The following is a 14,588-nucleotide window of genomic DNA, read 5'->3' as shown; positions in this document are numbered from 1 at the left end:
AACACTTATGTTTCTTGAACAAATTTGAGTAACTTGGTTCACGTGGAACTGATGAACACGAATAAATCATTTAAATTCAATACACTTTTTTTTCAGTGTGGGAAACAACCATTTGACAATCACATGCTCTTCGGTTTAACCAGCGGTGTCCCACAGGGCTTTGTATTGGGTCCATTTTGATTTGGCCACAACCTGCCTTTTATCCATCAACGATTTTTCAAAGTGTAAAAAAGTTGTGGAAAACAATAATTGAAATAAATAACAATCCAATTTTGCTCCAGTGACCTGATCAAACCACAAATATAAGCAATATGCTTTCCAGCAAAAAACAAATGCAAATATGGTCTTCTATAATAACAACAAAATAAACAACAGTTAAATGTCTTTGAAACCAGCTGTTTACTTGTGACATCATTGTTACATAAAATAGGTTCATATTTCACATGGCATCAGCGATTCATTTCAAATCCAAAATATAAAAAGTGCAAATGACAGTTGACGGGACACCGGCCACACAACATGGTTCAGTGTCTTCTTTCTTTTTTTTTTCTTTTTTTTTTTAAATCTTCCCCCGTTATTGTAAACACAAACAACAACTTAATTCATAAGCAGACCTTGTTACAGCCACATTGACATTCATGACGTGAGAAACTGTACACGAGCAAGGCAGAGTTCGTCGCTGATATTTTCTTCCGCTCATTCTTTGGGAGAAGGGGTCGGCTAAACGGCACGGTGAAAACACAACGCAGAATATTTCATAACTTACATGGAAAATGTTTACAAAGCAATGTGTCGTCTTCATATAAAAACCAACCAAAACATGAATATATATAAAAATTGTCCTTTTTGAGAGTGTACAAAGTATTCATGTAAGCAAACGTTTGCAGTTCATTGTATATCTATATATATATATATACCTCTCAAAGTACAAAAATCTGAGAGTCACTTGGCATTAAACTCCTTCATGATGAATCTCTAGGGCCCCAAAAACAGGCGTCCGGGTCCTGAGGAAGAGGAGCGCACATGAGGAACGAGCGTCTCGCGTCTGAGGAGTTTCTGAAGCACCAAACATCACTGGACTCAGATTGAGTTGAGATGGTCATTCAGAGCATAAAGAGAGGAGTGGACTTTAATGCTACCAGCGTCCCAGAGCACGAGACACCGAGATCTTCCAGAGATGAAGCATTTAAACATGACGTAAGACACTGAAATAAAGCCATGACACATTCATCCGAATTCATGAGCAAACTAAAATAACGGTTTGTGTGTTAATTGCTGCATTCAATTCAAATGCAACAACTAACATGGTGTTATAGACAATTTATGCAAGAATGGTTTTATGAACACAGAACTGATTGAATGCAACATTTATGTAAGAATGTGCAACAAACGAGCGTATTCATGATCCACACGTTTAAATCATTAATAAATGAATTGTGTAAATTGTTGCATCGATTTGAAAGTCACAATTTACATAGGAATTTTTTTTTTTTTACGCATAATTTCCATAAAGTTATTCTGGTTGCATTTCATGAATGAAGCCCAATGTATGATGAGCATGTGAGGTTGACCTTCAAAAAAAAAATGTTCTAAAATGGCTGTGTACACAATGAAAACATATATAAACAGGGTAAAAATATGGAATACCATACGCAAATACACCCCCCCCCCCCAAAAAAAAAACATTAAAAATATGTTTTCTGTGCAGAACGGCTCATTCAAGTTGAGAAACATGGCATTGAGTTTTCATGGTTTTATAGATGTCCATGCAGGATGGAGAGGATGAAGCGGAGATCCGTGTTCATTCGAATGTCCTGGTTGTTCCTGAGGACGAGGTTCAGTCGTGTGTGTGTTGAGGCGCTTCAGCCTGTAGTGATGGCGTTCAGATCCTTCATCAAACCCTCCAGATGCGCCATTTCTTCTGAGAGCTCATCGGTCTCATACGTCTGAGAGAGAGAGAGCCATGCCAGACCAGCCATGTTAGAGTTAGGACTGAGGGATGCAAGACAACGGAGGGAGAAAGAACAGAAAACCAAACAGAAAGAGGAAAAGCAAGAGGAGCACGAGGGAAGGAAACGGGTTTGGAGAAGCGAGAGAATAAAGCAAGACGCTACAGCGCAACCTATGACGAAACAAACAAAGTGCATGCATTTCAGAAGCGAAACAAATTTAAAAGGAAAAGAAAAACAGTGCATTTTTTAAATTAGGCACAGAAAGAGAAAACGATTCAGATTAATTTGGCCGGTGAGTAAAAAGATAAATGAGTTTCAAAAAAAAGAAGAGAAAAATAAATCAAATTAAACAATTCCAACTTTCTTGATAATGGGGTGTCAAGATCACACTTCACTCTAAAATTAAAAATAGAAAACAAGAAATTCAATTTTGCATCAAGAATATGCAGATATTTTATTTCAATTTTTATGAATGTTTTAACAAATTAAATGAGGAAATACTTCAATGGACAACAAATATATTTCAGATACAAATTCAATACACTTTTTTCAGTGTGGGAAACATTTGACGTAAGTCCCATGCTCTGTTTTAACCAGCGGTGTCCCACAGGGCTTTGTTTTGGGCCCATTTTGATTTGAGAATTCATTTAGAATTTAGATTTTTTTACTGCACAAAATAAAAAAAATATTGGGGACTATTAAATATTAAACTAAAGAACAGCTTATTTGTCATGAAAATTATTTCACAATGGAAAAAATTTGGTTTTATTTTCTATATGCAAAACATAATATCTTATTTCCTTCTTTTGAATTTGGGGTGAAATGTGAACGAGACATGTTTCATAATGAAGCATTCACAAAAACTCAAAAGTGTCTCCAGCACTCACCATGTCCAGCATCTTGCTGGTTTCTGATTGGTCAGGAGCATTCGGGACTGTTACTGGCATTGGAGCTCGAGCTCGATTTAGTGTCCCGATAGATGCAGTTTTCACGCCGGGCACTGAAACACAGATAACAGCACATGCTATGAACTCTCCCACACGTAAAGCAACCAACCACAGTAGTTTCTCTTAAAGGTACACTATGTAAGTTTTGGCGCTCTAGCTGCTTCTCTCGGTTTATGTATATGACGGGCCGCGCGGGTACTGGGATACAACACCGTAGCACAGGGGTCTCCAACACGTCGCTCACGAGTTACCATTAGCTCATGGCCTGATTGGAGGATCGCCAAAGGGCCGTTCACATATTGCGTCTTTTGCACGCTCAAGTTCATTCAAATGTAGGCGCGCAGCAAGCTCATTTTTACCAGCCGCAGCGAGATGAAAGAAATATCAACTTTTCAGAATGCCGCAAGCGCACCGCAGGTCATGTGACAAGAACCAACCAATCAGCTTCACCCATTCCGTAAAACAACATTGAAAGCTCAGTCAACATGAAGGATGGGGGTGCACCCAAACACTCTTCTCCGTAAACAAATCTTGTAGCAGAGCTACAGCAAGCGTTTCTCGGTGGTGGAAATCCATTAGCTACTAAAACTTCTTTGTCGTTGTGGAGAGCGCAGTGCATGGTTGCATAGCAACGACAGACGCCACGGGAAAATCAGACCGAATTTTACTATTAATAATAAAAGATAAGATAATGTGCATTGTAAATGTCAGTAATTTATCTTTGACTATAACAATTATTTAAAGGCTGAAATATGTGAGATTTATCTTTATAAACCTCTTATAAAAGCTTTTTTTTCAAAACTTTATTTTAACTTGTACATGTTAGTAGATAACATGTTGCAAGACACTCCTTTAAAAATGATGGCCAGATTTTAATGTTATTATTTTAATGTTTATGTAAACAAAAAGTGCATATTGATGCTAATTTAATTTGTTATTTGCTGGTTTTCGACATAAAACTTGGTGAATTTATTTCATTGTGTACACACTATATAGTAATAGTACTTTTTGAACAGGATTCTGTGATAAACGTGATCATTTTGGTCACTACAATCATCAAAATGAAATTTTCATTCCATTTCATCTCTAGTTATGATGCACTATGAAAAAAAACTATAATTATGTGTTTTTACAGTATAATGTGCAAAGTACAATTTTCTATATATATATTTTTTTATCTCTGATTCTGTTCTTTTCTCTGACATTAAAGGGTGACATATATAGGCCTACAAAAACAGTTTTAGGTCTAAAAGAGTTTGGATAGTTGTTAATATGAGAGTTATGAGACTTTATTTAAGAGATTTAAGTATTGTATAACATGAGTAGAACTTGGCCACTTTTAAAAAGTAGCTCTCAAATAAAAAAAAAAAGGTTGGAGACCCCGGCCGTAGCGGTTGTCGTCCTGCCCGGTCTAAAGTAGTCCCACTTATAATATGCGTGCCGTAGTGAATCAGGATAAGACGAAAACACGGTTTGGTGGATGGATTCATGATGTAAATCCACAAAGTTGCATGAGTGGCTTTCACACCGGGTAGTTCTAGGAACGCGTAAGCCGCGCTTGTTGTTGTTATTTTGACGCCAGCCAGAGCCTGAGCTCACAGTGCTCACAGTCTCAGTGTTCATTAGTTTACGATCTGTCCAACAGTCCAGTCTAATACGTTATTAGATAGAACTGTTATAAACAGAAAGTAGACCGTAATGAAAAGGTATTAGCGTTTGCCGTGTTGTTGATGTCCAGTGTCACTAGCTGAGCAGAAATACATGATCATGTTTAGCTTGGTCCTTGGATTTTCTCAGCGTAAAGGTTAAGAGGCTCATCTATCACTGTTTTACATGTGCGTAGAGTTAGTTTCTGGAGTAAATATACAGGCTATAATCTGTGTGTTCACACCGTTTTTTTTTTTAACGGTAGGTGCTGGTGTTTCGCGTGCGTTTGGCCAATCAGCGAACACTAACGTCACTGTAGTTCCTATAGTGCTGGTTTAGACCCGACTCTGAAGTAGGAGCTAAATTAGTTCCTCCAAAAGGAGTTCCTAGAATTAAGGGCGTTTTCACACCTGAAAGTCGCACAAAGGTCCGAACCAAAGTTCATGTTTTGATCAATTTTATACATTCGGTTAGTTTTGGTTTGGTTTCACATTGCAATTATGCGAGCGCACTAAAGAACTTTTGCGTCCTGCCGTCATCATCTATGTGGGCTGCATCTTGACATTGATTGGTTTGTAAACGGACGTGCGTCTGACGTCAGCGTGTCGTCAAATCGGTGGGTCTGGGTAACACTGACAACAATGAAAAAAAAAAACTTTGACAAGAATGAACGAACAGACGCATATTGTTGCCACTATACAGTTATTATTACGGCATTACTGCCTGCAGAACCAACTATACGCGAGGCTAGTTCAAATTCGCCAAATAAACGTCCTCGCCGTGCGAACATTTTATCGTCTCCGGCAGGAAAGGAGGAGAAGACGGCAAGCAATCCTGCGAGAACCACCAGGACTTCCTGTAAATGGTCTGAAAGTCCCGAACTATACAGAAAATGCGTTCACACTAGAAACGAACCAAACCTTTGTTCAGTTTGATCTGGACCGAGACTACCTCTTTTCGTCTGTGTGGTCTGGACCGTGGCCCGGGGGAGGTTTCACACCTGTAATTTTGATTCGGATCAAACTGAAAAGTCCAAAAAGCCGGACCAAACAAGGTAGGTGTGAAAGAGCCCAAAAATCGTTCCCAGTTCCTGCGGTGCAAACACGCCAACATCCGGGAACTTCCGCCAATAGTTCTAGGAACTATGAAAAAGTTCATCCGATGCGAAAGCCCCTATAGAGTAACCTTTAAGTTTTTAACATGTCAAAACGTATGAACCAGGGACCGGACCTGGCTGAGCCAGCAGAGGGGTGCTGGGTAAGGCCGTCTCATAGGTGGGCGGGTTATGGGCAGAAACCGTGAGCGCTGGCACAGCGAAGCTCTTGAGCGGGTGTGTGGGTCGGATGTGGGCCGCTGGTGGGTTTATGCTCGGCGGATCTTCCTCTTTGATCAACGCCTCAGTCTTCTGGAGCTCGGCTGATGTGATGGGCTGACTGGGGGCGACCGGAGGTTCAGGTGCAGCCGGCTGGTTCCTCACAGACTCTATACACACACACACACACACACACACACACACACACACACAAATGAAGAAATAAATCAATCAATAAAATTATTTTAAATTTTACAATTATGAAAAATAAAATACTATAAATATATACACTATACATATTTTTATTTGTATTGTAATTTTATTATTTTTCTTTAAATATTAAAATATTATATAACATTATTATACTTTTCTTAAAGAAAACGTTTTGTATACATATATATGAATATAACATATATATATATATATTTAAATAAGAATATTATACAATATTTTTTAACTTAATAACGATTAAATTAAATTATATTGAATATATATATATATATATATATATATATATATGCATATATATATTTTTTTTAATTGTGTGTGTATATAGGCTACTGTTAATATACATAAATAAAAATGTACAAACATATTAAACTATATTGTATAAAAAATATATATATACATATTTTTTTTATATATATATATACTAAATATAAGTTATATTAAGTTAAAAATATTGTAATACATAAATATAATTTATTTGAATTTTTATATTTATGTACTATAATATATATTTTTTTAATTATAAAAATTTAACTTAATAACAATTACATTTAATATATATCAAATATATATACACACATTACGCACACTAACAACAAAAACACCAAAATAAATCATTACCATGGTACCATGTCCAAAGTCCCTGAGTAATATGATTATTTAATGCACTATGGTATTCTTTTGTGTAAATGCAGCATGTTCTAACCGTCTGAGAGCATCACTGTACGACTCAGCTGCAGACGAGAGCTGTGTAAGTGTGTGTGTGTGGGGTGTCAGCTGAGTCTCACCTGCAGACGAGAGCTGTGTAAGTGTGTGTGTGTGGGGTGTCAGCTGAGTCTCACCTGCAGACGAGAGCTGTGTAAGTGTGTGTGTGTGGGGTGTCAGCTGAGTCTCACCTGCAGACGAGAGCTGTGTAAGTGTGTGTGTGGGGTGTCAGCTGAGTCTCACCTGCAGACGAGAGCTGTGTAAGTGTGTGTGTGTGGGGTGTCAGCTGTGTGTCTCACCTGCAGACGAGAGCTGTGTAAGTGTGTGTGTGGGGTGTCAGCTGAGTCTCACCTGCAGACGAGAGCTGTGTAAGTGTGTGTGTGTGGTGTCAGCTGAGTCTCACCTGCAGACGGAGACCTGTGTAAGTGTGTGTGTGTGTGGTGTCAGCTGAGTCTCACCTGCAGACGAGAGCTGTGTAAGTGTGTGTGTGTGGGGTGTCAGCTGTGTCTCACCTGCAGACGAGAGCTGTGTAAGTGTGTGTGTGTGGGGTGTCAGCTGAGTCTCACCTGCAGACGAGAGCTGTGTAAGTGTGTGTGTGTGGGGTGTCAGCTGAGTCTCACCTGCAGACGAGAGCTGTGTAAGTGTGTGTGTGTGGGGTGTCAGCTGTGTGTCTCACCTGCAGACGAGAGCTGTGTAAGTGTGTGTGTGTGGGGTGTCAGCTGAGTCTCACCTGCAGACGAGAGCTGTGTAAGTGTGTGTGTGTGGGGTGTCAGCTGAGTCTCACCTGCAGACGAGAGCTGTGTAAGTGTGTGTGTGTGGGGTGTCAGCTGTGTGTCTCACCTGCAGACGAGAGCTGTGTAAGTGTGTGTGTGTGGGGTGTCAGCTGAGTCTCACCTGCAGACGAGAGCTGTGTAAGTGTGTGTGTGTGGGGTGTCAGCTGTGTGTCTCACCTGCAGACGAGAGCTGTGTAAGTGTGTGTGTGGGGTGTCAGCTGTGTCTCACCTGCAGACGAGAGCTGTGTAAGTGTGTGTGTGTGGGGTGTCAGCTGTGTGTCTCACCTGCAGACGAGAGCTGTGTAAGTGTGTGTGTGTGGGGTGTCAGCTGAGTCTCACCTGCAGACGAGAGCTGTGTAAGTGTGTGTGTGTGTGGGGTGTCAGCTGAGTCTCACCTGCAGACGAGAGCTGTGTAAGTGTGTGTGTGTGTGGGGTGTCAGCTGAGTCTCACCTGCAGACGAGAGCTGTGTAAGTGTGTGTGTGTGTGGGGTGTCAGCTGAGTCTCACCTGCAGACGAGAGCTGTGTAAGTGTGTGTGTGGGGTGTCAGCTGTGTCTCACCTGCAGACGGAGACCTGTGTAAGTGTGTGTGTGGGGTGTCAGCTGTGTCTCACCTGCAGACGAGAGCAGTGTAAGTGTGTGTGTGTGGGGTGTCAGCTGAGTCTCACCTGCAGACGAGAGCTGTGTAAGTGTGTGTGTGGGGTGTCAGCTGAGTCTCACCTGCAGACGAGAGCTGTGTAAGTGTGTGTGTGGGGTGTCAGCTGAGTCTCACCTGCAGACGGAGACCTGTGTAAGTGTGTGTGTGGGGTGTCAGCTGTGTCTCACCTGCAGACGAGAGCAGTGTAAGTGTGTGTGTGTGGGGTGTCAGCTGAGTCTCACCTGCAGACGAGAGCTGTGTAAGTGTGTGTGTGGGGTGTCAGCTGTGTCTCACCTGCAGACGAGAGCAGTGTAAGTGTGTGTGTGTGTGGGGTGTCAGCTGAGTCTCACCTGCAGACGAGAGCTGTGTAAGTGTGTGTGTGGGGTGTCAGCTGAGTCTCACCTGCAGACGAGAGCTGTGTAAGTGTGTGTGTGGGGTGTCAGCTGAGTCTCACCTGCAGACGGAGACCTGTGTAAGTGTGTGTGTGGGGTGTCAGCTGTGTCTCACCTGCAGACGAGAGCAGTGTAAGTGTGTGTGTGTGGGGTGTCAGCTGAGTCTCACCTGCAGACGAGAGCTGTGTAAGTGTGTGTGTGGGGTGTCAGCTGAGTCTCACCTGCAGACGAGAGCTGTGTAAGTGTGTGTGTGGGGTGTCAGCTGTGTCTCACCTGCAGACGAGAGCAGTGTAAGTGTGTGTGTGTGGGGTGTCAGCTGAGTCTCACCTGCAGACGAGAGCTGTGTAAGTGTGTGTGTGGGGTGTCAGCTGAGTCTCACCTGCAGACGGAGACCTGTGTGTGTGTGGGGTGTCAGCTGTGTCTCACCTGCAGACGAGAGCTGTGTAAGTGTGTGTGTGGGGTGTCAGCTGAGTCTCACCTGCAGACGGAGACCTGTGTGTGTGTGGGGTGTCAGCTGAGTCTCACCTGCAGACGGAGACCTGTGTGTGTGTGGGGTGTCAGCTGTGTCTCACCTGCAGACGGAGACCTGTGTAAGTGTGTGTGTGGGGTGTCAGCTGAGTCTCACCTGCAGACGAGAGCTGTGTAAGTGTGTGTGTGTGGGGTGTCAGCTGTGTGTCTCACCTGCAGACGGAGACCTGTGTAAGTGTGTGTGTGTGGGGTGTCAGCTGAGTCTCACCTGCAGACGAGAGCTGTGTAAGTGTGTGTGTGTGGGGTGTCAGCTGTGTGTCTCACCTGCAGACGAGAGCTGTGTAAGTGTGTGTGTGTGGGGTGTCAGCTGAGTCTCACCTGCAGACGAGAGCTGTGTAAGTGTGTGTGTGTGGGGTGTCAGCTGAGTCTCACCAGCAGACGAGACCTGTGTAAGTGTGTGTGTGGGGTGTCAGCTGAGTCTCACCTGCAGACGGAGACCTGTGTGTGTGTGGGGTGTCAGCTGTGTCTCACCTGCAGACGAGAGCTGTGTAAGTGTGTGTGTGTGGGGTGTCAGCTATGTGTCTCACCTGCAGACGGAGACCTGTGTGTGTGTGGGGTGTCAGCTGTGTCTCACCTGCAGACGAGAGCAGTGTAAGTGTGTGTGTGTGGGGTGTCAGCTGTGTGTCTCACCTGCAGACGGAGACCTGTGTAAGTGTGTGTGTGGGGAGGCGGGCGCTCTCAGGCTGATCTGGTGATGAAGGTAACCGCGCGGCGGGAGATGATAGTGATGATGATGGTGATGAAGATGATCGAGGGAATGAATGGGGTGAGCACTAATCACAGCTGAGGACACACACACACACACACACTGAGATCAACACGACAACATCTGCTACACAACATCCCTACTAAGGCAGCATCCTAAATGAGACGCAACCTCACAAGTGACTGATTTAGAGCGCTCTATTTTGTTGGTCATGTAAGTAAATAGTTGTAGTTTTAATTTTACTACACTGAAATTATAGTTTTGAAAGAAAAAAAAGAAAAGAAAAAAAAAGATTAAAGAATAAATATATGAATATATTTTATTTTATAAAAGTAAAAATATATTAAATAGAAAAATCTAACTATTTAACTTTGTATTTATATTAGGCTTTGTTTTAGTTAGTTTCATTTTCAAAAATAAATCTCATGAAAATAAAATATAGTTTAATAAAGTAAAAAAAAAAGAAGAATATTATTTCAATAGTGTTAGCATGTTGCTCTGATACTCTAATAAACATAATAAATAGAAAGCACACTATTTACTAAAATTATACTGATCTGTTAGATTGAATGAATTAGACATTTATAATAATTTATCTTGAATCATATATTTATGTATATGCCTCATTCATTCATATGCCATCGTAAAAAATCATTTTTAATGTATTGCATTCTGGGATTGTTTTTTGACCAGGATGGATAATATGCAATATTCAAAAATGAAGGGTGCTCTCATCAGGATTTTTGGGGCCGATCACTAGAAGCACTAAATCCCTAAAGGCTGTTTAAGAGGGAAGCTCACTAGGTTTGGATCTAGCTATTATGACACAAGACGACGGCACACTGTTCATATAGTACCGCATGACAAGCACAAGACAGGCTGAGATGTAATGAGACAATCAACGATGTGCCTTTCTGCTCTGAGAACTTACGTTGTGGAGGCTGAGAGTCGAATGGCATCATGATTTTGGGCCTCACTCCCCTGCGGGAGGACACACTCTCCTCCAGCTCCTGGATCTGATGGCTGGGCTCCACCGGGTCCTGGGCGGCGCGAGGGATGGGCGTCTCCGTCATGACCGGGTTGGGATCGGGGGATTTGTCGATGGGTTTGAGCTCCAGGCGCTCGTGATGGATCCACAGATCAGGAGGTTTCAGGTCTTTAGACGAGCTCTTGTACTTGTGTGAGCCGGTGTTGGACTTACAGGCGGCACGTTTCCTGAAAACACGAATACAGCTGAACCTCTCCAAACACATCTCACTGGTTTCTACACACACATTTACTGAAGCGATTTATGATTATGATAAGTACCTTTTAAAATAATGTTTACACGCACGCACGCACACACACACATACATATATATAAGCTATAATTTTTTATAAACAAAAAAATTTGTTTTTACATTATATATTCCAATTTATCTTTGTTTCAAGTAAAGTTTCAATGGTGCATAAATACAGTTTAAAAGTAATTCAAACAGAGAAAAGTCATTAAAATTAAATTTTGATTTTACCTCATTAAAAAGATTTCATACATAATATTATAAATATCTTATTACATATTTAAATGTATTAAAACATAAAATGTCATGTCAGGCCGAAGAAAACGTTATGCGTGGTACCGTAAAACCACTGTAAGAGAAAGCGTCTCATTGCTTGTTGTTTTTATATACAGATGTTATACAGATGTCAGAAGAGTGAAGAACACACTTCTTCTGATGGGAGTTGGACCGGCGCGTGCACAGGACGGCTCCCACGACCACAGCGATGATGGTGAACGCTCCCACAGACACTATGACCACGATCACCAGGATATGATTCTCATGGCTGCCCGTGATGCCTGGTTTATCTGACATATATGAGAGAGAGAGAGAGAGAGAGTTAGGGTTAGATCATGGCGTCTGTCTTTAAAGTGTGTGTGTGTCTTCATGTTTACCCATATTGGATCCAATCCCGTGCTCCGGCAGGGTCGGGTGACCAGGTTTGACTTGCAGCCCTATAGGCAACAAGATATCAGAGACATTCAGCTATCCCACAATGCATCTGACATAAATGGCATGTTATTGACAGTTATGTAGCAGGGATGAACTAGAATTGCACTGATATTACATTTAAAGCTAAAATAAAGATAGCAAACAGGATATATTTATATATATTGATGTCCAGTAATTGTTTTGACAGTATTTAACTTCTACATAAATACTGTCATATTATATATGCATATTAAATAGACAGCCAAAATGAATGATGCATGTAAATGCTGCTGTACTAGACTAACTTGTGATCTACAGGTGAAACTCGAAAAATGAGAATATGGTGCAAAAGTTCATTTATTTCAGTAATTCAACTTAAAAGGAGAAACTAATATATTATATAGACTCATTACATGCAAAGTGAGATATTTCAAGCCTTTCTTTGTTATAATTTTGATGATTATGGCTTACAGCTTATGAAAACCTTTTCACAATATTCTAATTTTTCGAGTTTCACCTGTAATGAAGTTCCTGTTGTGTGACTGAACTTAATTTCCATTTACAATAGAAAGGTTTAATTACCTTGATCACTTGACATTTTGTCAGATGGTTCAGCTGAAAATAAAGACAAACAGAATAAATAAATGAGCCTAAGTCGAGTGCAATACTGCGGGTGAGAGTAAACGACGGGCTGGTTTGAGCTTTCACCTTTAGGGGTGCGGAACGGCACCGCGTCTGACATGGGTCCCATGCCTTTGGAGTTTCTGGCCTGGATCTTGAAGTAGTAAGCCGTGTCCAGTGTGAGACCCTGAATCTGATGGGTCAGTCGGTTCCCCACCACAGGATCCACGACCCAGTCATGGACCTCAGCGTTCACATCCGTGCTGTAGTAGATGATGTACCCTGAGAGACGAGAGATTCGCTGTCAGAAAATCATGAGACTTTTCTCTTTGGATGCATGTAATAATCCAATAATAATCCATAATGTAAATCATGAGAATGTGTCACATGTCAAACACTGCGGCCTGTTCTTCACACACCTGTGATCTTGCCGTTGGCTTCGGTTGGAGGCTGCCAGTTGATGTTGATAATGCGTGGATTTCCCTCTTTACTAATCACAGTCACATCTTTTGGAGCAGAAGCGGGAACTACAAAACACACCAAACACCATTAAAGGGATATAATACAATTAAACAGTGTAAATTACTATTATTGAAAAGTTATTATAGTATAATTGTCAAAACAAGTTGTCCCAAAATAATGTTGAAATGCAAATGAGACATTAATAAAATATGTACGCATTTTGCATGCACCCAGAAACCAAACATCTGTGTTTTACAAATTTTGATAACTAATAAAATAAGTTGTCAACATCAACACACAAAACACAGATGATAATCATATATGAAGTACATTTTATATAACAAAAGGCTCTTGCAATAATCATACATGCATAAACATAAATGGGAACCTTAGTGAAAAAAGCATGCATGTTAATGTGATATTTATAATAACTATATACAACTAATATGAAAATACATAATACATAAATCATATATATATATATATATATACTTATACATACATACAGTATATATTTATATATATTAGTGCTGTCAAATTGATTAATCACATCAACATAAAAGTCTGTATAATATGTAATATAATATATATATACACACACATATATATACACACATATATAAAAAACTTTTATGATGGATGTGATTAATCATATTCAGTCTATTTGACAGCACTAATATAGATATATATTGCATTGTATATAGTTTATATAGTATAAACAAAATACAACTTAAAGTTCTGTATATCAGTGTGAAAGAGAAGATGTTTAACTGTCATTTATTCCTGTAGTACTTCATCTAAACAGAAAAGCGGTCATTGATGAGTGTGTAAGCGCTGTCGGCTCTCACTGGTCTCGAAGGTGGTCCCGTGTGCCGTCATGCTCCACGTGCTGCTCCTGCGGCTCTTGGTCACCATCACGGAGAACTCGTAGAGCGTGTTGGGTTTCAGAGCAGTCACCGTATGGAACAGAGACGTGGTGTTTGCCGTCTGACAAAACAAGCAACAGACAAACACATTTATGAAGACCTAGGTTTATCACAGCTTTTTTTTTTTGCATATGACTAATTAAAAAATATGTTATATACTCTGTAGTATGCAGTACACTAGTACTCCCCACAGGTGTGTCCACTGCAGTGTGAGAGAGCGCTCACTAGAGGGCGCTCAGCGCATGGAGGAGAGAAACACATTATAGTGAACTGACTGACACACTCCTCAGAAACAGCGTTATTTGACTATCACTCAGATGCTATTATAGTTTTTTGTTAATATTTTGAATTATTAATCATGTTTTTTATTTTTATTTTGGTTCAAGTTTTAGTAATTTCTTTTCCATTTTTTTATCTTTTTTTTTTTTAAGTATGTCTATATAATTTTCATTAATTTCAGTTCACATCAAGTTAAATTAGATTTTTTTCATTTTGCCAGATCAAACTTATACTCTACTAACACTCTAGTGAAAGTTAGTAGACACGTATGTGCAAATTTACTTACAGTCAACAGAATGTGTTAAAGGGACCATCAAAATAAAGTGATATGTTTTTTATTTCAGTTAACTTTTATTTCATTTCAAGTAATTAATTTTTTTTAATGGTTTTAGTTTTAAAGTCTGAGACATAAACAGAGACATAAACACAGAGAAGTAGCTCCGGCCACAATGTTCTTCCTTGCAGTTCTGTTTATTAACCGCTAGAGCGCCAAAAGTTACGGACT

The 14,588-nt window shown here is 40.5% G+C and overlaps 1 protein-coding gene across 2 annotated transcripts in view; it reads right to left on the bottom strand.

The window, feature by feature from the left end:
• Positions 1-387: 387 nt before the first annotated feature.
• Positions 388-14,588, bottom strand: part of neo1b (neogenin 1b) — a 133,989-nt gene continuing 119,788 nt past the window's right edge. Inside the window, exons 18-28 of one of the 2 annotated variants that reach the window (XM_079603622.1) lie at positions 13,727-13,865; positions 12,836-12,943; positions 12,504-12,698; positions 12,378-12,410; positions 11,759-11,818; positions 11,533-11,671; positions 10,757-11,040; positions 9,750-9,902; positions 5,777-6,028; positions 2,840-2,952; positions 388-2,122 (exon numbers count right to left, since the gene is read on the bottom strand). In XM_079603622.1, coding sequence (XP_079459748.1) covers positions 2,111-2,122; positions 2,840-2,952; positions 5,777-6,028; positions 9,750-9,902; positions 10,757-11,040; positions 11,533-11,671; positions 11,759-11,818; positions 12,378-12,410; positions 12,504-12,698; positions 12,836-12,943; positions 13,727-13,865 — 1,488 coding nt within the window. In that variant the 3' untranslated portion in view covers positions 388-2,110. The remainder of the gene's footprint in view (positions 2,123-2,839; positions 2,953-5,776; positions 6,029-9,749; positions 9,903-10,756; positions 11,041-11,532; positions 11,672-11,758; positions 11,819-12,377; positions 12,411-12,503; positions 12,699-12,835; positions 12,944-13,726; positions 13,866-14,588) is intronic. The other variant, XM_079603621.1, reaches the window with a different exon arrangement.

This window comes from Phoxinus phoxinus (assembly GCF_949152265.1).
Source record: "Phoxinus phoxinus genome assembly, chromosome: 25".
Taxonomy (NCBI): Eukaryota; Metazoa; Chordata; class Actinopteri; order Cypriniformes; family Leuciscidae; genus Phoxinus; species Phoxinus phoxinus.
This window is presented reverse-complemented; position numbering and strand designations above follow the sequence as displayed.